We start from the raw sequence: 25,102 nt of genomic DNA, 5'->3' as shown, positions 1-25,102 counted from the left end.
CAAATATCTATCCCAGAGATTATAGAATATAGAAGAAATTTTGTGGCCCAATAGATCAGTGTTCCTATGCTCATGTGTCAGGTTTTAGCTAAAATGGAGCTGTCCGATGGCAAAATATAGCTTTAAAAATGCAATGAAAAAATATAATTCTTTTAAGAAACAAAATAAGCAACTAAATATACAAGTGAATATGATAATATGTGGGAAGGTTTGAATTTGAGTAAGTTGAGAAGTTCCCAAACCTAGACCATTTTCTAAGTACCCATAGATAGTAGTTTTTACCAAAAAAATAAACCATATATAGTAGAAATTGCTACATGACTTATGTGGAAAGCTTTGGTGCTGGTCTCCAGAAGGTTTTCAGTCAAAAAAATTTTCCATAAAGCATTTAAAATAGAAAATTTGCATACTGCTATATAAGACATATCTTTATTTATCTACTAGCAAAATTTCCTTGTATAACAATTGCAATTAAATTTCCTTGTATAACAATTGTGTTAATTTTTTTAGGGAAATTTACGGCGCCACCCCCTAGAGAATGCCACCATAAGAATACCCCCTTTGTTTTACCAAATTAGACTCAGACCCTCTATCGTCAATCACTGTTAAGGAATATACCTTATAGACTGATGTCAACTTTTATATTTTATTTTAAATACCAAAATACCCTTACTAAATGTGAAGTGCTTAAAATACCCATCAATAATTCCCTTGTGGAGAGACTTGGGGCATTGTCGTATAGGTTAGAAATTGGAGGCTATTGAGCCCACCGACAGACTCCGACAACGAACCAGAGATGACGTTGTTGGAGAGAGCCAGTGATTGAAGCTCCGAAGCATTGAACAACAAAGCAGGGAGAGTTCAATTATTTGAGAGATCAAGATGGCGAAGGTGTTCGATAATGCCCAGGTCTGGTGGAACCGAACCTAGAATTTGACTACTGGGGAGAACCAAACTGCTTACCTCAATAGAAGCTCCTCTGCTTGTCCATAATCAGAAAACCTGTAGAATATTTGCAAATGATTTCACTTTTCCTGTTATGGAAATGATCTTTGGACTATTTTGGATGGAAAGATGAAGATTTCAATCAACAAATGAAGTGTTCTTCAATCATTTATAGTAAAAATTGGAAGTTGTTTTAAGGAATTAGGGATATATTTTTCTCCGAAACGAGGTCTTTCATTCAAAAACGCCAAAGTTCAGCTTTTGAGCGGAGAAGCTCAGGGAGGATGCAGTGCTTTCTCAGGCTCTCCCATCGTCCAAGCAAAGCGAAATGAAATCGTGAGATTGGGAATAATAATTAATGCGTGTGAGATTGAAGTACCATAATCAACCTCAAGTTTCCGCTTTCTGCTTCCATTTTAGTGAATAGCGTATAATGGTCATTTTAACTCTTCATTTAACAGCGACGATGGAAGGGGGTCTGAATCTAATTTGATGAAACAGAGGGGATGTTCTTATAATGGTGGCATTCTCTAGGGGGTGGCGCTGTAAATTTCCCATTTTGTGCTTAAGTTTTTCTTACCAATTCTTTTTATGGTTAACTTTCTCCTCGCATGTTTTCCTTCTTTGGTCATGCATTTTGACCCGAAATTCTCAAACTATTCTTTGAGTGGTAATTTGAATTGTTTCTAGCCACTGCCACCATATGGGATGTTATTTTGACCTAAAAAACGCATGGCTGATGTTCTTCACAAAAAATATATATCTTCTTAATTAAATAACTCTTTAGTGCATCAACCTTTTGATTTGTGTGGTGTTGTTTTAGAAATTTTGTTACATCCCAAATAACTCTTTAGTATATCAACCTTTTGATTTGTGTGGTGTTGTTTAGAAAAAAATTTACATCTCATTTTTGGTAAGTTTGGAATGTAAGAAAAAAAAATTAAGTGATCTATAGATTTTAACCGGGGTAGTTCGGATCCCTTTTGTTGAAGGAACTTTCCGGAGTCGCCTTTTCTTGGTTTAGTTCACAGTATTTTCGATTATGTCATATTTATTGTTGGGCAAGCGAATGCTACCTTATGGCGCAAGTACATGCCAAGGGAGCAGCCAATGGGAAAGTGCACACCAGCATCTTCAGCACGGTCTTTTTGCACCCATTGTCTTATTACTAGTGAACACTAGAAGGTAGCATTTTTTCTTCCTTTATGGGCATGTGGGTGTAACTATGAATTCTTATAATTTCGTGGTTATCTATCTTCCTTAGCACCTTTTCTTGACAATAAATGTATTTTCATGGGTGCATAGAAGCTGATAGTTTGGAGTAAATTGTAAATTTTGTTATTAGGAAGTTGGACACAAAGTTGAGATGCCTTGGAAAAATATAGTGTCACCTAACCTTCCTTACATTTATGGTGAGACTATATACCTTACCAAAAAAAAAAGTGAGGCTATATATTACAAAAATTTATTGAAAATATGATTTAGAAAATGCAAATCCAATGGGTTTACACCCAATTATCCTTAATGAAAAGAAAGTTTTTATGTTTTGCTTAGTGAAATCTACTGTTTGAAAGGGAAGGTCGCAGATGGGACAAGCCATGTTTTAAATTAAAATTTCAGCCTCATCTCTATTGGTCCACCACATACCTTTGCAATTTTCCAGGCCTGTCAAATTTGAGTTGTCAATCAATTTTTATGACTATATATTTTTCCAGATGGAAAAAAGCAGATTGGGCTAAACCCTCGCAAATAGATTGATGATCATGTGGACATCAAGTCCACAGATTGAAGTTCTAACTGAGCTGACTTCCGATAGTCTATCGGTGGCAGAATAAAGCTTTAAATGTTTATAAAAGATACAATTTTTTGTTTAAAAAAATTAAAACAAATGGATAATTAAAACTAAAAGGAGAAATTCTGATAAATTTGGCTTTGAAATTTAACAAGCAGCGAATCCAAACTATACTCCATCATACAATGGTTCCAATTACCGCATCATAATTCTATGTGGCAAAACTAGTGGGACTGTATAGGCCCTTTAATTAAGTACATTGATTCAAACCAGTTTTATTTTTCCTTCTGTTTTATTAGTCCTTTGAATATTGTTTGAAGAAGTTTAGAAAATTGTTTGAAAAAGTAAAATTAAGGCCCGTTTGATTTTGTTTCTGCTGTTTCTGTGTTTAGAAATAACAAAAACGGTTTTTCCCATTTCTATGCTGAGAAACAAATTTTGGAATTGCAAAAAGGTGTGTGATTTTTCTGTTTTGCGAAACTTTTTTCAATAATGTAGTCGGGTTCAAGACACAAGTGAAGGCACAACATTGCAGGCATACAACTCACCAGTGAAGGCCCGACGTTAAAATTGCAAGCATGCTTCGAGGAAATGAGTTCCAAAAGGATGAAGGTAGTCCAGAATAGTGAGATTTGCACAAACATGTTGGAATCGCTGCTTCTGGATGGTGATAAGCTTTAACGATGGGTTGGGGATGGGATAGGTCGAGTGAAGTATCGGGTTTTTCACAATTTTGTCTCTCCCACTTGTTTCTAGAAACAAAAAAATAAGTCTAACTTGTTTCTCCATTTTTGTCTCTAGACACTGAAACAAACATAAATTTCTATTTCTGTTTTGAGAAACAAGTAAAACGAAACAAAAAAATCAAATGGTTTTTGGGGTGTTTTCCATTTCTAAGCACAAGAAAATGGAAAAACTATTTTTGGAAACAAAATCGAATGGGCCGTTAATGTAATAACAACGATCCTCCAAAGATAGTGGGAAAAGTATTTTGCGAAGTTGGCCATACCCTCATCAAACTCTCTCCCTTACTACACAATACCATGATTTTTGTTAACAAATACCATTAATGACATTAATGACCAAGTGCTTGAAAACTTTTCTGTCACTATTTTAATGTCGACTTAGCCACAAAAGAAAAGAAAATTAGAAAACAGGATTTAAGATAGTTACCTAGAATTGATGGGTAATTTTGGTATTGAAAGTTTTGAGGCCTGAGGGCTGAGGCTAAGGGCTGAGGGCTGAGGGCTGAAGGGAAGTTAGAAATTTGCTTTAATCATCGACATAATAGATAACTTTTTTACTTTTCGGTAAGGGAGGTTGGGAAATTTCAGAATATGTTTATCCATTTGGGGGACAGGCAAGAACCTCCTCCCCCTCCTTCCCCACACCCCCTAAAAAAAATTTCTACTATATAAATTCAACCCTTTATGTGCAACAAATCCATTCCCCCAAAGGCATAGTCCAACCTCATTTTGTTCTCTGTTTCAGCTCCACCATGACTCATCCCATTCTGTTGCTTGGCCTTCTGATAGTAGCATTCTTTAGTGTAAGAAAAATAAATGTTTTTCTATTATTTAAACATTTCTATGTGTTTATTGTTTTTCCTAATTTAACTTTCTTATTTGGTTATTATTTTGTCTCCCAAAGAAATTGCAGGGCTTTCAAGCTGAAAATGCCTTCTCACAGTACTGGAAAGAGCATATTGGTCTTCCACACCCTCCACATTGGTTAGCTGCAAAGGCTTCTCCATTAAGTCTCCATCAGACACTAGTGTTTATGAAACTTATGGAGAAAAATGAATTGGCATCCCACTTGCATTTGTTTTGTAAGCAGGCTAATGTTGCTTGCTCTACAAATGCACTGGTGAGGAAGACAATGGACAACACAACCTTGCCACCAATAGCCAAGTGGAATCATATCAAAGAGAAATATGATCGGCTTCCAAATGAAACACCCTTATCAGTTGCCAGTCAAGGAGGATTGCCATATTTTCGAGAGTCAATGGTGAGAGAAGGAAGTTCTATTTCTGTTCCTGATCTAAGGGACTCAATGTCATATAAATCATTCTTGCCGCGATCTTTGGTATCAAAAATCCCATTTTCCTTTACTCGGATCAAGGAATTGAAGAAGCTTTTTGATGTGGTGGATGACTCAGACATAGATGAGTATATTCAAAACACCCTTGAGACATGTGAGAAAAGTCCCATTAGAGGAGAGCAATGCATCTGTGCAACTTCTGCTGAGGACCTCATAGATTTTATTGTCGAGAAGTTAGGGCATCATTTTTATGCATGGAGTACTGAAAATGTTGAAGGTTCTTATAAGAATGTCATCATTGGAGCTGTGAGACTCATCCATGGAAACCTCACTGAACCTCCAGCCTTGTGTCATAGTATGCCATTCTTATTTCAAGTCTATTATTGCCATGTTTTTCAGAAAGTTAAAATATATGCAGTTGATATACTTGCTGGGAAGAAAGTGAATCATGCGATTATGGCATGCCACTATGACACATCAACTTGGGATCCAAACAGTCTTGCTTTTAAGATGTTGGGTTTTGGCCCAGGACTAATTGAAGTTTGTCATTGGATGAATGAGAATGAAGTGGTCTGGACAAAGACTTTAGGTTGAGCATCATTTGAAGATTTGATTATCTTCTAGTTCTGTTTGTGTTATATGTTCATGATTATCTTCAATTGAAGTGGTTAGGTTGCTTTGAATGTACTAGTAAATGCTGTCTTAATATGTATTTTGTTTCATCCAAAAAATAAATAAAAAATATCCCTGGCCAACCCAGGCACTGTTGCTTCCCTACTACACATGACCAATTCTACAGTACAAAAATGGAAGCCAAAAGTAACAGATCACAATTATCTGCCTGTGAGGATTAGGGGAATCTTATCGTCCTCGAACAGAGATCCAGATCCTGATTCCACACTGTAAGAACCTTGATATAGGCTTCATGACTGCATTAGGGTCTTACAGAGTTATTCATGTCCAAGTTCCAGACCTTACATAGAATGGAGGAGGTCAAGGTTGACGAGAAGTCCAGGCATACCCTTACTAGCTTCTTTTATGGTTGAAAAGTTATTATCCTCTTATTTCCTTATGCAAAACATCAAGGCAGTAAGAATCCAACTTGGTCACTGTAGACTCGAGCACAAACACAACGAAACAAGGACGATCAAGTGACCATCCTCAAATCACCATCAAAGTGCCTTTGTATCTTTACAATTTCAATAGTGATAATTGGCAAGGCTACGATCAGTACAAATTATCTCCCAGAACCTGTAGTAGTGCAAGTGAATAAACTGGACATGAGCTAGTTGCCTCCAGTATTATTGATGCTCTCCAAGGAGATGACGGCCCCGGATTTGGTGTCATCAGATGGTTGAGAATGTGACATGAGAATATATACAACCCAAAAATGAAGGCATACAAGGTACACTAGAGACCACAATTTTGCCACTGGATTCCTCCGGATAAATGCAGCTCCTGCAGAAAAGATAGCATCCAACTGCTGAAGCAGTGATCCAAAGTGTTGTCCTCCAGATCGGATTCTAGCCTCAAGGAATGGCTTAAACCTTGAATTGGAAGCATTCCACATCCCTGCTTCCAGGTCATCGCTTACTGAGGGGCCTCCCAAGTCAACCAGTGGCATTGCTGACTTGTTTTCATCCAACATTCTTGAAACTGTCTGCACAATGCAACTGAAATGATGAATTCTGTGTTCTCATGGGGAAGATTCAAGGTGGTAGTGAAAAGTAACTCATAGGTCTTCAACTTCAACCAACACCTTACCTCTATCCTAAACAACAGTGTTGCCTTCTCTGAGGAGAGGTCCTCAACCTGTTTCAGAACCACTTCAAATTATCAGCATCTTTCTGGAATCTTGACATTTGAGTATTTGAACTGAAATATGAAGGAATGTCTGGATGAATGGCTAGCATGTACACATATGGAACAAGGAATCGACATCAACAGGTAGAAACTGAACCTCATATTTAATGGATAAACACCCATGGAAGTATTTACACTATTAACCTCGGAAGCCCAGAAATGAATGCCAAGATGGAAAATAAGGACGCCACTCTTCATTCTCTTAATCCCAGAATAATTTTTTAGGTTTGAGTATCCCCTCATGATTCATATGCCACATCTAAAGAAAATGTTTCAATATATACGAGGTCTGTTAAGTAAGATGATACAAGTGATGACAAAACATGCAAGAATATTCCCCGCATAAAGAATAGAAGCAAAACAAATAGGAAACTTCAAATGTGTAAGACTACAAAATGTAATTAAGATTGTAATGATACAACAATACTTAACCAAAAAAAGGAACTAAATATATATATATATATATTTATTTTTTATTTTTTATTTTTTATTTTTTTGGAGGGGGGTTTTGTTTGAAGTAGGTAGAAAGTTTGAAGAAGAATTGGCCAATAATAAAGATAGAGAACCAACTTTGAATTGTTTTCTGACAAGATACTCCAGGAAATAGTAGACCCATCATAAGTTTGGAAAGGGAATTATCTTGAGGACCACAGGTTTGGAGGTTGGACACCTACAGACCCTCATGGAATAAAAAAAGAATAGTTGAAAATTTCAGAATAGTGTTACTATGGGAGAAACCTAATACCCATCAGTGGGCTGGTCTGATGGACCTAAAAGTCATGTTGAGTGGTCCTCACTGATGAATCTAGCTGCGGGTAAAATATGGTGGAAATCTGAGATTAATTTGTAAGTGTGATGGAAAGTCCCAACTCCTAGAAAGTTAGAGACTCAAGTTTTAGAACCAGAACTCAGATATTACTAACAGAATATCAAATAACCACTGGAGAGTAGATATAAATTTTCAGATCAAACAGATTAATAACTAGAGAGATTTTACAAACTTATGTTAACAGGAAAAATAACTCAGAACAGGGGAACCATAGGTAGCCGAAGATGGAAAGGACAGGCATCCACCTGCAAACTACAGTCATCCTCGGAATCCACCAAGCCACCTGAGAACCCACTCAACCAATCACTGTAAATCTCTCAAAGCAGAACATTTGAATAACTGGACTTTATTATCATTAAATTCATGGACCTCTAATTCTACTAAATTGACTTGGAAGTTGGAACTTGAACTACTCCTTGGAATAATAAATTCAGTTATGAAATTGGCACTCCTAATCAAACTAGTAGTTTAAATTCCACAACATATTTTGACGAGTAAAATCCAACCAGCTTTCCTTATAACTCTAGGACTTGACTTCAGCTAACTCCACCGAATTTAGACTAAACTCATCCTACCTGACTACAAGCTGGAGATAAGCGGACTTGAACCGCTGACATCCGCCACAGGGTAAACCACCGCCTCTCAGGCCTCCCCGACTGATTCTACCATAGAGGCCAACGATAGACAATAACTCCCCCCCAAACACAGCTCTGACCAATATTCTAGACCCATTAAAGTGGCCAATACATGTGTAACTCAATTCACAGCTTTTTTCCACTTAAAATAAGCACACTTCTTTGATTTTCCTGCATCAGGAGTACCCTTGATAGCTTTCGAGAGTATCTATTATGTATGAATGTGTTCAGAGAATCAGAGACTGGGACACATCCAGCCACTACGCAGAAACACATTTAGTCCTCATATTTCAAATGTAATGAATAACATACTGTGCTTTATAAGATAATGGATTGACCTATTGAAGACTGGACTTCAGGCTCAGCTAGTGAATAATATATACAACATAAGCTTCCATAATAACATCTGAATGGGATAACTAAACCATATTTTCAGAAGCCCTTTTGTAAGAAATAAAGGAAGGAGATCTGATGTTCAGGAGAAAAACCTGAGCTTGCTTCTGAATTAAATGATCGGTCAACTGCCCAAGCCTTCTCTTGAGTTCAATTTCTACTTCAGTGGGATTCTCCATCTCTTTGTGTGTCATTTCAATGTTTTCTTCTAGTTTCTTTGCCTGAACAGGAAAAGGAAACAGTTAGTTTTAGGAGGTAGCATATGGAACAACTTCCTTTTCCCATGTCAATAGCCCTATAGATAGGAACTCTAGGACAGAAGTAGGAGATGTCTACATTACTATGATGGAATGATTGACAGAGAATCCAAATATCCAATAATGAAATAAATTCAACGAGGCATATGTGTAATCCCACCTATCCCACCAGGAAAGATAGACTAGACTATAGAAATGATCAATGAAACTTATCTGTCCATTTCATTAGAAATGGAGAAATTCCTGAAAGTTCTTGTTATCAGGTAAATTCCAGGAACACCATTAAAATACTAATCATAACAGTGATGTCGACAGACAAATCTTTGTAGCAATGTCGCATAAACACTAACCTTTTCCTGAAGCTGTCCAATTCTATCACACATAAAAGAGTACTCTGCCTCAAGTATCTCCCGTTCAAATTCAACTCCTTTTGAAGCTTCCAACTACCAACCAAAAATATAGAAGAAAAGGGGAAGAACAAACAAGTTGATGAGAAAAGGAAAATTTTCTTAACAAGCAGGATAGGAACAAACTATTAACTAAACATTTCCTAAAAATTTCAAACTAAGCATTAAGATATCAGGTAAATTTTTCATTGTGTCTAAGACACAGATGCCCACAAACACAAACAATTACGTGAGAGATTACTCACTTGGTTTGATGATAAACCACTCTGATGAACCTTGGACATTTTCCTTCTGAGATCTAAAAAGCATGAAAAGGGTATTAAAAGAAGAAGCCAAAATCATGACTAAATAAATTATATATCTTAATCTGGAGCATTATCGTTTTTATAGTTACAAAATGCATATATGACTGGAACATTACACATGCTAGTGATCACGTTGCCAAAATTTCCAAACTGGAATACCTTCTTGTACCGCTTCTTTCAACTCAATCTCTCGTCGAATTGCTGCTACACGTTCAACCTTTTAGTCCACAAAGAAAGTTGCAAATACATGAGCCCAATCAACCAAGGAGATTCAACCATATAAAGTTAAATTCTGGTGGTTGATCAACAGATAAATGAAAAGTTTCTATAGTTTAAGCAGTCAAAAAATCTGTAGATGTTGGCAAAAAAAAATTACATTTTATTTTCTCCCAATATTGAAAATTAACCTAAGGATTATACTCAACAACCCCACGCCCCCCCCCCCCCCCCAAAAAAAAAAAAGAAAGAAAAAGCTCACATCGGCTAGAGCATAGTTGTCACGGCAACTAGGAGACCCAAGGTGTTGGAGGGGCGCTTCGGCGACAAGGCGCCTACTTAGGCAAAACCTAGGCACCCAGGCATGCAATATATGACTATATGTAATATAGCAATGCTTTATATATTATGCTTATATTCAACATAGAATCCATAACAATGGAATATGATATAATTATGCTAGTAATGACCTAATATGAGGAAACCAACAAATATTAAATGAAACATAAGCATATTCATCAAAAAACAAAATAATCCACATAACCAATAGAAACTTGTGAAGTGTCAACAAGCATGCTGCACCTTGGACCCAAGAAAGAGCCTGGATGCCTAAGTGGTGCCTAGGCGACGCCTTGATAACTATGTGCTAGAGGGAAGGGATAAACAACATATAGAAATACAAAAGAAGGATGAAACCACACAAAGGCACAACTTTGGAGAGGTCAAGAAGCTGCTCAACTTGGGGATTTCAAACTTGATGGATAGACTAAGTCACTAAACAAAGACTGAACTCATTAAAGTAGGAAAATATATGACTATATGTAATATAGCAATGCTTTATATATTATGCTTATATTCAACATAGAATCCATAACAATGGAATATGATATAATTATGCTAGTAATGACCTAATATGAGGAAACCAACAAATATTAAATGAAACATAAGCATATTCATCAAAAAACAAAATAATCCACATAACCAATAGAAACTTGTGAAGTGTCAACAAGCATGCTGCACCTTGGACCCAAGAAAGAGCCTGGATGCCTAAGTGGTGCCTAGGCGACGCCTTGATAACTATGTGCTAGAGGGAAGGGATAAACAACATATAGAAATACGAAAGAAGGATGAAACCACACAAAGGCACAACTTTGGAGAGGTCAAGAAGCTGCTCAACTTGGGGATTTCAAACTTGATGGATAGACTAAGTCACTAAACAAAGACTGAACTCATTAAAGTAGGAAAAGAGGTCCTCTCCTACGAACCCACCTATAATTTTAGCCATTGAATTTTTTTGGTCTTCGTGTTTTACCAATAGAAAGTCGTTTAAGGTAGTATGACCAAGTTCAACGGAGGCCTTGGGATGCCCTAGTAAGATAGATTCAGATGGAATGAGCGAAAGGTCTAGGGTCAGGCCTAAAATGACTATAGGAGAAATAGTAAGGAAAGATATGCAAAGTTTAGGTCTGACTCTAGTATGACCTCAAATAGAGCTGTTTGGAGGGCAAAGATTCATCTAGCTGACCACATTTAGGTGGGATGTTCCTGAGGTGTTGCTTTGTTTCTTTCTTTATACTTTATTTTTATGGTTGTTTGCCAGCCAAGGTGATCTTTCCCAGCCTTACTGATTTCTCTATTGGCTGCCTTATCTGTTGTTTTGAATCTGATCCTTACTGGTGCATTAGCCGTTGTGCATGATGGTTGATCCCAACCTACCGTGGAAATGTTAACGTCCAGGTTACATCTATCAAACTCAATGGTGTGTCTAATTACTTGTTATAGGCCCAGGCAGTCGAGGTTTATATCAATGCTAAAGGCAATATGAAATTTCTTATTCCTAAATCAAACCCGCCTTCTTCCTATACTATGAGGAATATATGCGTGAGAATGACAATCTTCGTATATGGTTGTGGAACAATATGAACCAACCGTTGCAACGAATGTTATGTTGCACACCACTGCCAAGAATTTTGGAATCACTTGAAGGAAAGCTACTCCCATGAAAAGAACATGTCTCGTATTTATGATTTTTTGACAAAATATTTAACTTCAAGCAAGGGATATATCTTTGAATGAGTATTGCAGTGCCTTTAAGGGAATGCGGGAGGAGCTCAATGTTTATAAACCTCTCACTACTGATTTAGAAAAGTTGAAGAATCAACAGGCTGAGTTTCAGGTTGCAAAGTTCTCGGAAGGGTTAAATTCTGATTTTCAACAAGTTAAGAGACAAATGCTTGCTGAGGAGAAGGTGCCTTCTCTAAATGAGACTTTCTCTCATCTTCAGAGAAATGGAGGCCTCCAGAGCCCAGAGGTGACATATCATCCTCTTCTACGGAAGGTTCTGATTTTATTGCTGTTTGTGGCCGTAGTTCTACTTCTACTGGGTGAGGTCGCGGCTCAGGGGAGGCTGTGGCCTTGGTGCAGGTGGATGTGGTGGACAGCGAACAGACCGACCTTTCAGACAATGTGTTTTCTATGGCAAGCCTAATCATACTATTGAGACATGTTGGGCTAAATATGGTAAACCAAAATGGGCTCAACCATTAGGTAATACAACAATGTCAGAGGGTAATACTAAAAAGGTGTCATTAGGTGAAACCAAACTTGCCACTTCATCTGGAGCTTCTCCATCAGGATCTGTGCCTCAGGACAACTATAATCAGAAACTTAAATGTCTCTAGAATCTTGAATCATCCACAGCTACTCTTGCACACACAAGTACATCCGCCTTTCTTACTATCACACCTCCTATCCCTTAGATAATTGATTCAAGTGCATCCACTAGTATGACTGGTAAGTCAGATTCGTATTCTTCTTTGCATAAAATTTACAATCCTTCACCTATAACTTTTACTAATGGGTCTTCTACCCAAGTGACTAATCATGGTATTGTTTCACCTACTTCATCCATGACTCAGTCTTCAGTTCTTCATGTGCCACAACTACCTTTAAGTCTCTTACCAGCAACTTACAAAATCTCTAAACTATTTTATCACTTTCTTTCTTATTGTGCTTCTCAGGATCTTCAAACAAGGAGGACGACTGGTGGTGGGCTTGAGGCATGATGGGTTGTATTATCTTGATGTGTTGCACCCTCTACTACTGCTACTACTACTTCCAGAAGAGTTTCTCCTATTCAGTGGCACTTTCGGCTGGGACATCTATCTCTATCAGAACTCCAGCATATGGTGCCAAGTTGCAAATCTATGTCTCACATCGAGTGTGAAGTGTGTGAGCTTCGGAACATCATCGGTCCTCTTTTCCTTCTCGTAGTGCGTCTAGATCCTTTATTTTATTTAGTGCATTCCGATATTTGAGGTCCATGTCATTTCAAACATAGTCAGATTTTTCTCTTATTTTATCACTTTTGTGGACGATGATCCCTGTCTGACTTGGTTGTATTTGTCGAAATATAGTTCAAAATTTCTTCTATTTTTAAAAATGTTTATAATGAAATAAAGACTCAATTTGATGTTTCTATTAAAAAATTTCAAACTGATAATGCACTGGAATACATTCAGTGTTAGATATATGCTTTTTCTACTGATCATGACATGATTCATCAGACGAGTTATTTTATACACCTCAACAAAACGGGGTTGTTGAATGGAAAAATATACATTTATTAGAAATTTCTCAGCCTCTAATGTTTCCTGTATTTGATATTATTTCAGTTTTGAAATCCCTTAATTGGTTGAAAAACCCCAGTAAAGAAAAGCAGCCTTACTCAGACAATACTATAAAAATGGGAATGAAAAAAATCCCACAGATATAAGAAAAAGAAATGCATGTGAGTTAATTTTGAGGATGGCATTCAGCCATATTATCTACAGTTACAATTTATACTTTCTAAATCACGTTAGAATTGAAAAGGAACAAAGTGCAGCTCAATCTAAATTTGATGACGGAAAAGATTGTAAATAGAAACAAAGACAAATTCTATGAATAATGAGAGGTTCATTGTACCTCCATATCAAGATTCCTCTGTGTGGATGCAAGGGACCTTGCAAGGTTGGCATTTGCAGTCTGCAAATATTTTTACATTTAGTCCACAAAAAGAACTTATCATGTTTGCTTTGCTCAAGGTTCCATGAAAAAGTGCAAGCTGTGACACTAGAAACAGTGCAAAGACCTATAATAGATTATAGATCACAGCCTAGGTATAGAGTAAAAGATATAACTCAAAGTGGCTTCATGACCTCAAGTTTAGCTATTAGTTCAAGGGCTTCCATTCTGGTATTGTTATGTTTTCGCTTCTCCAGATCAACAGCTTCCATTGCATCCATCATACTCATCTGCAACTCAGAAGCCTGATGCAGAAAGAAAATCAAGTAACTATACATAATTCTCAAGATTTAAGAAAATAGTAAAACAAAACACTGTGAAATTACATAAATAGCATTAATCAAATGAGACCAGTGAATTCAGAAACAAAAACACAAAGGAAAAGTCAGTATGTAAAATAAAAAGGGTAGAGATACCAAAGTTGGAAAGCAAGATGGGCAGTCACTAAAATATTTTTAAGGTATTGATTTCCATTTTTAGGAATATGGAAGAAATAGAAAAGTCATCCCCTATGGCAATGAGTATTCAGCACTAGTGGAAAACAACCTCCTTCGGATAAGTGGAAACTTAATCTTGATGAGACCTCTTCAGAGAACCTGGATCAGCAGGGAATGAAGCCCTGGAGGGATCTTTAGAGACCATAATGGCATCATAAGGCTAATTTCTCAGGACCAATAGTTCAGACTGATTCTCTAACAGCAGAACTAAAGACTGCCATAATCTGACTCTTACTCCTCATTGGAGGTCCAGAAGATTCAGGTTGAGCAGGTTCCTGAGTTAGTTATTGGGTGGATAGATGTAAGAGGAAAAGACCCTTAGAAATGTCCTGCATGATGTGACAAGCAAAGGCTCCTGGATATCAATAAAAAACTCATTTCGGTGGAGAAAGATAGAGAGATCAGCAAACTCCTTGGCAGATGACTTGCCTTTAGGTGGACTGGTCACTGGTCAGTGGTCAGGGGTGTCAGATATGTGGACCATTACCCTAAAGAATATTGACATGCTCAATTTTGTGCGAGCGTTCTTATATGTAATCACTATTTGTACCTTGATTTCAGGTTTAATGTGATATACCATTCTTTCCTAACATAATTTTTTGATAAGCATCTGTTTCTAACATAATCACTTGGTAATCCATCAAAAGCATGGGAAAATTGAAGTTGGAGGATCGGAAAAGGATGAGAACTTGGCATTTAGTGTGCAAACAGAAGATAATAATCACCAAATAGTCGTTAAAATGCAGCAAATAACCAGTTTTAGATCCATGAGTAAACTGTCTGGTTGGGAGGGAATCTTATAGGACACTCATTTAAACATACTGGAGTTCCATAGGGCCCTCTACACTTTAGTAAATAACCTTACAAGAATGGAAAAAGTACTTGTCATTATCATCCAAAGTGGCATATATGATATCATTTTAACTACCAAAATATGTCAACCAAATTCCTATTAGTGAAAGTAATTGTACACTATTGTATCATCATTGGATGGATAAGTTGTCAGTTCCTTTGTAGGCTATGGGCCTATAACTCACTTTTTATTTCTTTTCCTGCATGCCTTTTTCCTCAATTGTTGCACACTACCTCTATATTCCTTGTGTAACTCTTTGATTTTTAGAAAAATAAAATGAGAAAGCATACAGTGTAGAATGACAGTATCAGTGCCATACTTCTGTTAATATGGGCACACTAAGCACGTTGAAGAATCCAGGTACTGGAAATTTATAAATGACTGCAGTAAACAATAAAAAGAGGAATAAGATCAACCCCTTGAGGTCAAGGGTTATCATCTGCAAGCAGCTGAAAAAAAATTCACTTTACTTTCATACTTGAGGGTCATCCCTTAAAAGGAGATAAACAAATTAAGACTCATTAAGAGTCATCTGCCACCATCTAATTTAGTAGTTTTTAAAAAAGTGTGAAGATTCTTGTATAAACAAGACCAAATTTGTCCAAAAAATAAAATAAACTAGATATAAACCCAAATCAAGCATTCCTAGAAAATGAAACAACCAGGAAAGTCAAATCTCCCAAAATCAGAAAACTTCCAGTATGATGAGAAAATATGGGAGGATTATAAAGATAAATGTGTTTGATTTTAATCACAAAACTAGTCATAATTGGTTGCATGAAGTGCAGCTACAGGACTTAGAATAAGTTCTACCATAAGAGTCTGATATATTTCAGTTAACCGAGACAACACAAGGTTTATTCTTAACAAGTCATGATGCCAAGAAGGAAAGTGAAACAAAACATATGCAACGACAGTTACAATAAGCACATGGTATGACCTCTTGTGCTTGTTGCCTTGCCCTTTCTTCAAGCACTTTCTCTAAGCTCTGCTTCTCTCCCTCCAATCTGGCAACAATGTTCTCACGCTCTTTTATGGCCTCAATAGCTTTAGCAGCAGCTCTCTCAGCCATAACCCGTTCCCTCTGCCTTGCCTTTTCTGCCCTCCTTTGGCGTTCATTTTCCGATTCAGAAGTTGAAGCTGAGTCTGTGTCTGAATCAGACTCTTCATCACTCGATGATGAAGAATGTCTCTGCAAGTCACGAGTAACAGAACTTCCCAGAGCTGCATTTGACTCATCAATCCTCCTTTCAGCACTCCTGGATGCATCCTGACCACCATCAGGCTGCCTCTTTGTATCAACTATGCCATCAATTGCATTTGAGCCTGATACAAGCTCTGCTGCATGTTTCCCAACTGCTGGCTGATAATCATTCCCTGCACTACCTTTTTCAATGTAATTTTCAGAATGAGTTTGCTTTCCACCCCCAGCAGTTTCCAGGACATCCTTGGAGTCGTCACTTGCATCACCCTTCGCTTCTGACAAGAGATTAGCCCCTGTTTCTCTCCCTTCAATGTAAGGATCGCCATTTTGTGATTCAGAACTGGATTTTGTCTGCATAGAATCAGACAAGCCAGACTCTTCCCTATCGCTCCGCTTACTATCTGGGGAATAAACGCCACCCTTTAATCTATACCCTAGATCGATGTCTGGCCTGCTCGTAGATTTGGAAACAACGCCAGGCCTGTCATGAATTCTCTTCATATCAGATGAGAAATTTTTCGAACCAGATATCCCCTGCTTTCTTCCGTCCTTCCGTGGTCCACGAATAGCAGATATCCCATTAGTCCGATTAACGGCAGAGGGTGATGGCGGCTTGGGAGCACTAAGCAGTTCTGTCCAGTCATTGTCTGTAAGAGTTGGCGTAGGCTTCGGAGAAGGTTTAAGAGCTGTTCCAAATCCCTTGTCCTGGTTTTTATCCGATTTGAAATCTGAGCGTGAATGTCCATAGGAATCATTGTTATCGGGTGTCTTCTTCTTCAGCTGATCCTTCAGAGGAACAACCTCCCCGGCTTTCGTTGGGGTCTCATGATTCAATTCATCGGATAGAGGTTTCTCATTCTTCCCAAGCGAGTCCGCCGCTTGCTGATCAATCTGAATCAGAAGGGAAAAATAATTTAATTGCAGAACATTTGGTGCTTAAATTTCACCGATAAATCGATTTCTCACAATTAATTAAAACCTAATATGTAACATGACCTGTTCCACATTCGAGCTAAAACTGAAATGAAAACGGAGACCTAGAATATAAATTGCAAATTCCGACTGATTCAAGCATAAAACAGAGGGAAATAGAGGAAAAAGAAATGCTTTCCTGTTGAAGGAAGGTTTCCGCAACTTTGAGCTTGGAAGAGATCCATCCCGCCATGATTGTATGAACAAATCGTTCGCGCAATCATTCGAACTGCTTAGGCTTCGAGTTGGTAGTCAAATATGGTGCATTTCAGAGAAGATTCTACACTGAAACGTGATAAGTTGAAGGATCAAGGACGAAGAGAGAGCCAAATCTGAGAAAACGAAAAGAATAGAGACTGAAGTTTGTTGCAGGTGAAATTAAAACAATGGGATTGGGAACGATAATCCGCGGCCGTAAAAGAGAACAACTATACGATCCCCGCACCTTCTTTGACAGTTTGACCTTTCAACTGTTAACTTCGCCCTCAAGGCCTCTACTCTAATCTACAAGGATAGGACACCATACTCTTTGGACTAAGGGTAATTTTGGAATTTCAAGGGTATTTTTGAGATTTTGCACTGTGTCAGTGACTTGTATCGGTCTTAGTGGATACCAAACTGAACTAAAGTAAAACTAGGGGTGTCAATTCTTAAACCGAACCGGTAAAACCGGCCGGACCGAACCAAACCAAAGCCTTATTGGGTCGGTTCGGTTTGGAGTATTACAACCCCAAAACCAAATCGAACCGCATCAGAAACTAGATGAATCCGAAACCGGCTCAAAACCAGGACCGAAACTGAAACCAAACCGGTAAGAAACCGAAACACTCCAAAATTCATTAAAAAAATCAAAATTTGCATAGTTTTGTAAACATTTGTATGGAAAGTCGAATCCAAACTGGACCAAAAACCAAAACCAACCCGGTTACAAATCGATTTAAGAAACCGAAGACTAATCGAAACCAAACCGCACCGAAATCGAAACCAAACCGAAACCGGAATTTCCTTATTGGTTCGGTTTCGGTTTCAACTTCCCACACTGAAACCGAATCAACCCGGACTAAAACCGAGCCGAATCGACCGATTGATACCCCTAAGTAAAACTATGTTTTCTTGCACAGCCTTGCATAAAATTTTAGTTGAAATTACAAAGCTACCATTTTTCGATTTTTTTAACAAAACTACTAATTGAAAGTTTCAATTAACAATAATACCTAAACTTTACAAAATTACCTTCTCAAACTTTTAATTAACAAAAATATTTGAGACCATATTTGATTGTGTGTGGAAATGTGGAAAATGAATGAGAATCATTGTTTTAGATAGTTTTGTAAACTCAAACCTGAGTATTTTTTTATCAATTTAAACTTTGGGTGGATAATTTTGTAAACTAAACCTAATTTTGGCATTTTAGGTATTTTAGTTAATGAAACTTTAACCAGGTAGTTTTATAAAAGGGATCCAAAAGTGGGTAATCATGTATATTTATTCGGATGAAAATCGTCTGCAATTCCGATCTCGTACAATTCCGTGAAATACCCCCTTTAGGGGGTGACACGTGTATTGATACCAATGCAATGGTCCAGATCTGATTTAAATGACTAAAGGTTTTATTAGTTATACCAGATCTGGACCATTGTATTGGTATCAATACACATGTCACCCCCTAAAGGGAGTATTTCACGGAATTGTACAAGATCGGAATTGCATACGATTTCAACCCATATTTGTTCATTTATCACAGGGTTACATCATCAATGATGAAAAGATTTTTTCTTAACCACGCAAAAGAAATTGTTAATTACTTGAACACCTCTTGTACTATGGATTGATCATGGATTTAGTTATTGGTATTGATATCGATATTGGTATATGATAGGATTGATCGGTGTGTATCAATCACTTTTGTCTGAATTTTTAAGGAAAAAATTATTTTTTTACTAATTTACCCCTGAAATGATATGAACAACTAATCCAGATCAATCGATCTAATATCCATACAATATGACCAATACGATACCGATACTTAAAACCATTGGTTAGATTCCTTGACACCCCAGATTTTATAGAAGTTTACTTGAAGCCTTGGTGTTAGTATGTTATGAGTGATTGAATGAAAAAACCATTTTACCTCTGAGTCATTCAATTGAAACTTAAAATTAAAACGATCAACTTAACCTTTAAAGTTATTAATCCAAAACCCTCAAATCCATCGCGATGAAAACGAAAGTTGAAATTTTTGGCAAGACTCACCGCTGCAACTACGCAAGAAGTAATGGAAAGATTGCAGGTGCTAGTGGGAGGTAGAGGATGGTTGATTTGTCTTACTGGGGGAGGGTTGCAAGTTAACAATAGCCACACTCGATCAATCTTCTCATAAAAATCTGGCGGACATGAGAGCCAAGACAGAAGAATACTGTGGAGACAACGGTACATCTGGGTTTGAATTCTTGGGAAAATAGGGTTTCTCTATCATGATCCATTCTCAACGAAGACAGCGAAGAAATTTCTTCTTGCGGCCATTGTTTTCTACATGGAGATCACCAACACACGCCAATGTTGATAAATTTGTGGTTTTCAGATCCTTCACCTTTTCTGGTGGCCATTGTTGACTTCACATTTAGGAAGCAACCATGTCATTCAAAAGTCACCTTTGTGTCTCTGTTGATCATTTTGGGTGGTGCTGATGGGTATGTGACCACAATTTCGGCTTTCAATCCCACTGCTTATTCCTGTGCATTTGTTTATTTGGTGACAATTACTTCTGAGATTATTTACATCAAACACATAGTGACAAATCTCGGATTGAACACTTGGGGCTCCGCATTTTACAACAATTTGTTGTCTTTGATGATGGCACGGTGTTGATGGGTCTGCTATGCAAGGGTTAGCGGTGGTGCAGGGGTGGTGCGATGGACTGGTGTTGCTGAAATCTCTCACTCTCTCTTTCTTCCAACATAGCATAACTCTTTGACTAAGATGGAAGGGGGTGTCATACTCTGAAAGCTCACAATGTCTAAAGGGAGGGTTAATCAAGTGAAAAGCTATAGAAAACAACTGCAAATTTTCTATATTCATTTGACCTCAAAACACATTCTTAATGCTAAGACACTTTTGTTTTTTGGTAATGGCTAAGACAGTTAAAACCAGGGGAAGGAGGATTTGAATGGAGCTCAAGTGGTCAATCAAGTACACATTCTCCAGGTCAAAGTACTTAATTTTTGCTTGTAGTGAAGCTCTTTTGAATCGAAGCAACTTTTTCGACAAAGTCAGTACTTTGCTAGTGTCATTTGTCGCATGAAGGATACCCATTGTCTTGAGAATTGGTGAATTGGCAAAGATAAATTTAATGAGTTTCAACTCAATTTCCATCCCAAAGAATTCTAAAATATTTACAAGTTGGAGTTTCTTGAAAGTAGACTCCAACTGATCCTTTGCTTATTGTAGATCCATAACAGGAACAATAGCAGAAACCCTATCATGCCGTAGCTGGAGGATTGAATAAGTTAATGAGAGCAAAGACCAATAGGTAGGTAAAAGGAAAAAAGAATGGTACTACAAGTTACCGTAATTTCAAGGCCTTCCAAATCAGGGGAGCTGTTAAGTAACATTATAGCAACTAAAATATCATTCATATCCTCCACATTTAATGACAAGTTGATCGTCTTCAAATGAAGATAAGTTGAAGGAAGCATCTTCTTCACATCACTAATAGGCAACGACTGCAATAGAATGCAAACAAAGTAAACATCAAAAATTGCATGACAATTGCTAAGTAAATATGAAAATCACAAGGTTTTATTACCTGTAGAAACCAATCTCCCAATAAAAGCTCTTGAACAGCGAGTAGAGAGTCAAAAATGTTGCTAAAATTGCAGGTTCTTGAACGGTCAGGAGGAGAGACAATTGTTAAGTCTTGCAGAAACTAAAAGTCTCAAATCTTGGAGGCATATACCAACGAAATTTCCAGAGATCCGCACTTTATTGAGTTTTGGATTGCCAATTTCAATATTACTAGGACCATCGATATCAATCAATATCAACTTTTCTAGTTGAGGGCAGGAAGAAACCAAACATGTCAATGTTGCATCAGAGAGTGTAACTTCATACAAACACAGAAATGTGAGACAGTTGAAGCCTTTGAACTTCACAGGAAGCACGATTATGCAACCACACAGTACTAGACCAATCAGTTCTTTAAAGGAGAACAAACATGGAAGAACACTATAACGCTCGGATCCATGAATAAAAAGTTTAAATTTTGACAAAGAATTTGATGGGAGGGAAAGAATCCAGCTGCCCATATCTGAACAGGGTTTCAAGCACACACTAGAGACCTTAAATGTCTCAATTGGACTTCTATGAACTAGGAGAGCATGATTCACAATTTTAACCAGTTTACAATGATCAAGTGAACCATTAGAAATTGGTTCATGTTCATCACTAAACATGATATATGGATATGAAATCCATTTGTATCTCCACTTAGTTGAGAGAACACAAAGATGTCTTCTAATATACTTTCTGACAAATTACTCAACCTGTCTCGAGTTGAACACGGAGCCATTTCCATCCTGCAATTGTCAATAGTTTGATAAATACTTTGTAATGTAAACCTCAATCTCTGATATCATAAAATCAAATGAAAGCGAGAAGAGAAAAGGAAAGAACCCTAAAAAGTGAACGCCGGACGGAATGGCTTCACTTTCCCTGCAGTATAACAAACACAGAAAAGAGATAAAGAGATTATTTTAGTGAATCTGATTAAAGATTTAGACTCTATATATAGCAGAGGTTTGAGTCGGGCCGGGCCTTGGCCCTTCGAATTTTTGAGTGCTTTAATCCTTCCTGCATGTAATGCTGGCAGTGTGATCTTTCCCAATGCCTCTATGCTTCAGACTATTATGGCTCTATTAACTACAATTAAGAAATATTTTCTTTTCCATGCTAAGATTTAAGGTGAGGCCTAATCACTATTAGTAAAAACGGGAACAACAAAAAAACAGAAATGGACGGTATGGGTTTTAAACAGTAAAATTTTTTGAACAGTACGGTAAAAAAAACAGAGAATTGCAAAAAACGGAAAATGGAAGATATGGGTTTTAAATGTGTAGATTTAAAACAAAAAAAGGTACTATACTCGTATAAATTAAGGAATTATTACCTGAATACTTGCATCTAATGTTCAAAATAACTATAGTATTCAACACTAATGCATATATATCTCATGTCTCATTATAAGTTTTATGACATATAATTGAATATCATCCACTACCAATTCTAAATTCATACACCACACATGTCCAAGTTTTATTGAGCAATGTGACTTGGCTATGATATTGTTCATTGTTGTCAACATAGTCAACATACTCTTGGAGTAATGTATGTTCAATTTGAGTTAGTAGTCATCACTTTAAAAACATTTTTTAGTAAATGCATTAATTTGTATCTCAATTTCGGGATCCATACATTTATATTGAGTTGAAGGTGATATCATGAGAAATATAAACCATTGAGTTAGCTTCAAGTTGGTGAAAGAATCAGGTGGGTCAGAGTTTGGGAGAGAGAGATATGGTCAATTAAGTAGACATTATGTTCAAAAAGTTAAGTCTTAAAAAACACCAAAAAAGGGGAACGTGTTTAAACGCGTTTTAAACGTGTTTAGAACGGAAATGCTTGTCGTTTGTTGTTTTTCTAAGTATCTTTGAGAAGCATATAGGAAAATGTGTTTTAAAAGGTAAAAAAACGAGAATGTGTTTAAAACGGAGTTTTAAACGCGTTTTTGCTAACAGTGGGCCTAACTGCCTAAGAGAGAGATGACCAGACTCGTGCATGTCTTAATTGACTGGCATCTTGCACATCAAGTAAGTAGAGGGCAATGAAACAACCCTATTTTTAATGAAGGCAGATTGTGAGAGGAAAAGTACAGAGTTTGAATCTGGTCCATCAATTACTTATATGAGATCTATTCTCTAGTGTTTAATCCACACTTAAAATCCACTTAATGTGAAAGCCTATGGTAAGAAGAAAGAGATTCAGTGAATTCCATGTGTGAATCAAGCGTCCTACAAGGACTTGATCCAGACTCGAAAGTACATATTGAAAGCATATACTTCCTTTAACCTCATTTAATTTGAATGTATCGGATAAGAGGCTTGGTGTGTTTTTTTAAGAGCGGTAGTGCTGAATCTCAATTGCTACAAACTGGGCTTATCCAAAGCCTTTGTGAAAGGCCAGGCTTGGGTCTAGCCCAATTAGGTCATATATAATTTTGTTTATGGAAAGAATGACAACGTTAGCTATATACCAAAAAAAAAAAAAAACAACCAAAACAAAACTTAGCTAAATAAAGAGGAGTTTGCATCAGGATATATACACCTTACCCAATAAAAATCAGAACATATCCATGTGAAACCCACCAATTTTAATATTAAAAAAAAAAAAGGAAAATTTTCTTGTACTATCCTTAAATTTATTATTTATTTCCTGTAGTCCCATAATTTTAAAAAATATATTTTATAATTAACAGCGTTAATTAAAAATGTGATAAGATTTTTTTACACCTGTAATTAACCTTTACATAACAACTTATTTCAGTGTGATTCGTATTATTCGAGTTGGGAAATCTGGATGGTTCTAGATCAAAATGGGAATCTTAATTGGTAATTGAGTGAATGAGAGCTTATTGGGAGCTCATTGACATGTGAAAGCAGAAGCTGTAAACGTTATTGGATTGAGGGTGAGTAGGAAATGACCTCCCCTGCTATTGTTCAGCCAATTTATCTCCTAAAATTGTTTGCAGGAGTTTTGGACACAAGTAAGAACTTTTTAATCAAAGGGCACATGTCAAAGAGAGAGAGGTGATGATGTAATTGAGGATCACACCATTGGAGAAAAGGGTTAATGCATTTACTTTTATCAAGTTTTTAACTCTCTCTCTCTCTCTCTCTCTCTCTCTCTATATATATATATATATATCTCTCTCTCTCTATATATATATATATATATAGAGAGAGAGAGAGAGAGTTGGGCTTGCTAGCAGGTTACCATATATAGGGAGAGGGTTGGGCATGCTAGTGGGTTACCTAGGAATTTGGAATGCTAGCAAGATTTTGATCGTAGGATTTGATTAACTTGAATTAAATCGTTGGATGGAGAGAAGATATACAAACTTTCAATCCATTGTTACTACACCTTTCTCTCCCTTCTTCCCGCTACCCTTTGCAACTAACCGGTGACCGGTGACATTGCTTAACTTGAAACCCTGACTACCATGTCCAGCCTGCAAACGGCTACATCTCCTTTCTGCTCCTCTCCCTATCCTACAGTGGATCTCTCTCCCCGCCCTCGGTTTCAAGTTTCAAGTCATAAGCCGCCATATTCAACCGTCTAGAGCTTCTATCTCAACTAGATCATCTCCACCAGATATATTGGAGTTTCTGCTGTTGTGTCTGGGATTTCATATTCATTTCCAAATGTCTGTTAGAGTTATTTGAGAAACTACTGGAATTTTTCGATAAAAAATGTTTGAGATGTGAGATGAAGTTTTTTTCATTTTACTTACTGAGCAGACTGGGTTTTTTGCTGATTTTCACTTCTTTCAACTTACCCAGAGTTTCTTAATGTAGCAACCAATGTAGGAAAACTACCTGGGAAACCCACCTTTTATGAACTGATTTTAGATTCAAAACACACTCATTGAATGAATCCCCACCAAATTATGAACCATGCTTTGTGGTGGGTTACTCAATATAACCACCAAATCACTATGATGAGGTGCACAATTTTACTTCCACTAACAACCAAATTCTCAAATTCCCTCTTCTCAA

General features: G+C 37.1%; 2 protein-coding genes and 1 pseudogene across 2 annotated transcripts; 1 reads left to right on the top strand and 2 right to left on the bottom strand.

Annotated features, from left to right (window-relative positions):
* The first annotated feature begins 4,188 nt into the window (after positions 1–4,188).
* Positions 4,189–5,371, top strand: LOC122068398 (polygalacturonase non-catalytic subunit AroGP2-like). Its single transcript, XM_042632250.1, has 2 exons — positions 4,189–4,286; positions 4,388–5,371. The coding sequence occupies exons 1-2, from the start codon at positions 4,236–4,238 to the stop codon at positions 5,369–5,371; spliced, it is 1,035 nt and encodes a 344-aa protein (XP_042488184.1). The 5' UTR covers positions 4,189–4,235.
* A 445-nt stretch (positions 5,372–5,816) lies between these two features.
* On the bottom strand, positions 5,817–17,749 carry LOC122068397 (golgin candidate 2). The gene is made up of 10 exons (XM_042632249.1): positions 17,413–17,749; positions 16,038–17,192; positions 13,882–13,992; positions 13,649–13,708; positions 9,626–9,683; positions 9,407–9,459; positions 9,105–9,197; positions 8,593–8,718; positions 6,542–6,589; positions 5,817–6,437 (listed from the first exon to the last, which is right to left on the bottom strand). The coding sequence occupies exons 1-10, from the start codon at positions 17,464–17,466 to the stop codon at positions 6,063–6,065; spliced, it is 2,133 nt and encodes a 710-aa protein (XP_042488183.1). The 5' UTR covers positions 17,467–17,749; the 3' UTR covers positions 5,817–6,062.
* A 2,608-nt stretch (positions 17,750–20,357) lies between these two features.
* LOC122068392 lies at positions 20,358–24,652 on the bottom strand (annotated as a pseudogene).
* Between the last annotated feature and the right edge of the window lie 450 nt (positions 24,653–25,102).

Source organism: Macadamia integrifolia, unplaced genomic scaffold (genome assembly GCF_013358625.1).
Source record: "Macadamia integrifolia cultivar HAES 741 unplaced genomic scaffold, SCU_Mint_v3 scaffold381, whole genome shotgun sequence".
Taxonomy (NCBI): Eukaryota; Viridiplantae; Streptophyta; class Magnoliopsida; order Proteales; family Proteaceae; genus Macadamia; species Macadamia integrifolia.
Note: the sequence above shows the minus strand (reverse complement) of the source record. Positions and strands in the feature narration are given on the sequence as shown.